This window comes from Coptis chinensis, chromosome 2, assembly GCF_015680905.1.
Source record: "Coptis chinensis isolate HL-2020 chromosome 2, ASM1568090v1, whole genome shotgun sequence".
Classification (NCBI taxonomy): Eukaryota; Viridiplantae; Streptophyta; class Magnoliopsida; order Ranunculales; family Ranunculaceae; genus Coptis; species Coptis chinensis.
This window is the reverse complement of record NC_141457.1, coordinates 53,968,947-53,970,321: the sequence shown is the minus strand read 5'-3', so window position 1 is coordinate 53,970,321 and position 1,375 is coordinate 53,968,947. Positions and strand designations below refer to the sequence as shown.

General features: G+C 35.0%; 1 protein-coding gene across 1 annotated transcript; it reads left to right on the top strand.

Moving 5' to 3' along the window:
• Nucleotides 1-206: 206 nt before the first annotated feature.
• On the top strand, nt 207-1,085 carry LOC147516609 (double-stranded RNA-binding protein 4-like). Its single transcript, XM_086593333.1, has 3 exons — nt 207-365; nt 479-689; nt 829-1,085. Exons 1-3 carry the CDS (start codon nt 207-209, stop codon nt 1,083-1,085), a joined length of 627 nt encoding a protein of 208 aa, XP_086449459.1.
• The last annotated feature ends 290 nt before the right edge of the window (nt 1,086-1,375 follow it).

The window sequence follows — 1,375 nt, the reverse complement described above, 5'->3', positions numbered from 1 at the left end:
TTTCCCTTCGGACTTAAAATTTTATTTTTTCTAGCACTTTTAACTTCGGTGCAAAAAGTTGTTGACATGGATTTTATTTTTTTGTCTAATTAGGAACACCCCTGCGGGTCTAATTGAAGTCATGATGCATAAGAACCGATTGCAAGAGTATGCTCGAGAAATCAAACCTGCCACTTCCAACCTATACTCATCAATGCTTTGGAACTATGCCACAATTTAGATCTTCTATTTCTGTTGATGGGGGAAATTATATGTCAGTTGAGATATTTCTACATAAGAAAGAGGCAGAACAGAATGCTGCTAAAGTTGCTCTGGAATCTATATTGAAGAAGGTCAAAGACAAAGGATGTCCAATAATAGATGAGGTGTGTTGCATGTATGCGTGTGTTTGTGTGTGTTATTTTACTATTATGTTAAACTTTGTTCTACTTTTTCCTCTTAGGTTATATATTTTTATTTGTTTTTGTCACTCTTGCAGGATATGACCTATTGCAAATCCATCCTTAATGAATTTGTTGTGAAGATTGGTTTGAAAATGCCTATTTATATAACTACCCAGTCAAATTGTCTTATTCCAGTGTTCATCTCAACTTTGGATTTTCATGGTAAAACATATACCGGTACTCCCGCTAGAAGCAAAAAGGCAACAGAACAAATGGGTGCACGTTCTGTTATCAAATTAATTTTAGGTAGTTCTTTATGTTTTGATTCATGTTAATTAGATTTGTGGTTATGGATTTTACTTTAACTACCTCTTAGATTATATTATCATGCAATTAGACCTGTTTGTTGGAGTGCTTTGAGTTCGCTTATTGAAGTAATTTGTAGGTACTGAGGCGGGATCACTTCTATCTCAAATCATCAAATCCAAAAGGAATGGTTTTGATGCATTGCCCAAAGTCAGTAAGAACGCAATGTTGCCAATGGTTATGTGTTCAAAAAAATCTGCACAAATTAGAGATGCCCTAGAAATGCATTTGGATGTCCAACCATCAAAAAGAGTAAAGTTGGAACATTTGTGTGGATGTAGTACGGGTGTGGTTATTAGTGTATTGGCAAAGCAAGCTAAAGATCAATTTATGTAAGCCTTGCGAGGTATCTCCGATCATGGAATTAAATTGTAGTTTGTCGTAAATTTTTTGATTATCCACACTTGTTTGAATAAAATAGGGCAGTCTGGTCTAGTTATATTCCTCCGACAAAGATAAAGCTTTTCTAGTAACTGTGTTTATCTATGTTAGTTGCAATGGTATGAGGCTCATCAAGTTTTGTGCCAAATCAGCACTTTAGCACCTACTTTTAGCATTGTTAAATAGCAGATTTTGGCCTGTTTAATGTAACCGAAATGAACTGAAAATTCTGAAATTGTGTCGCC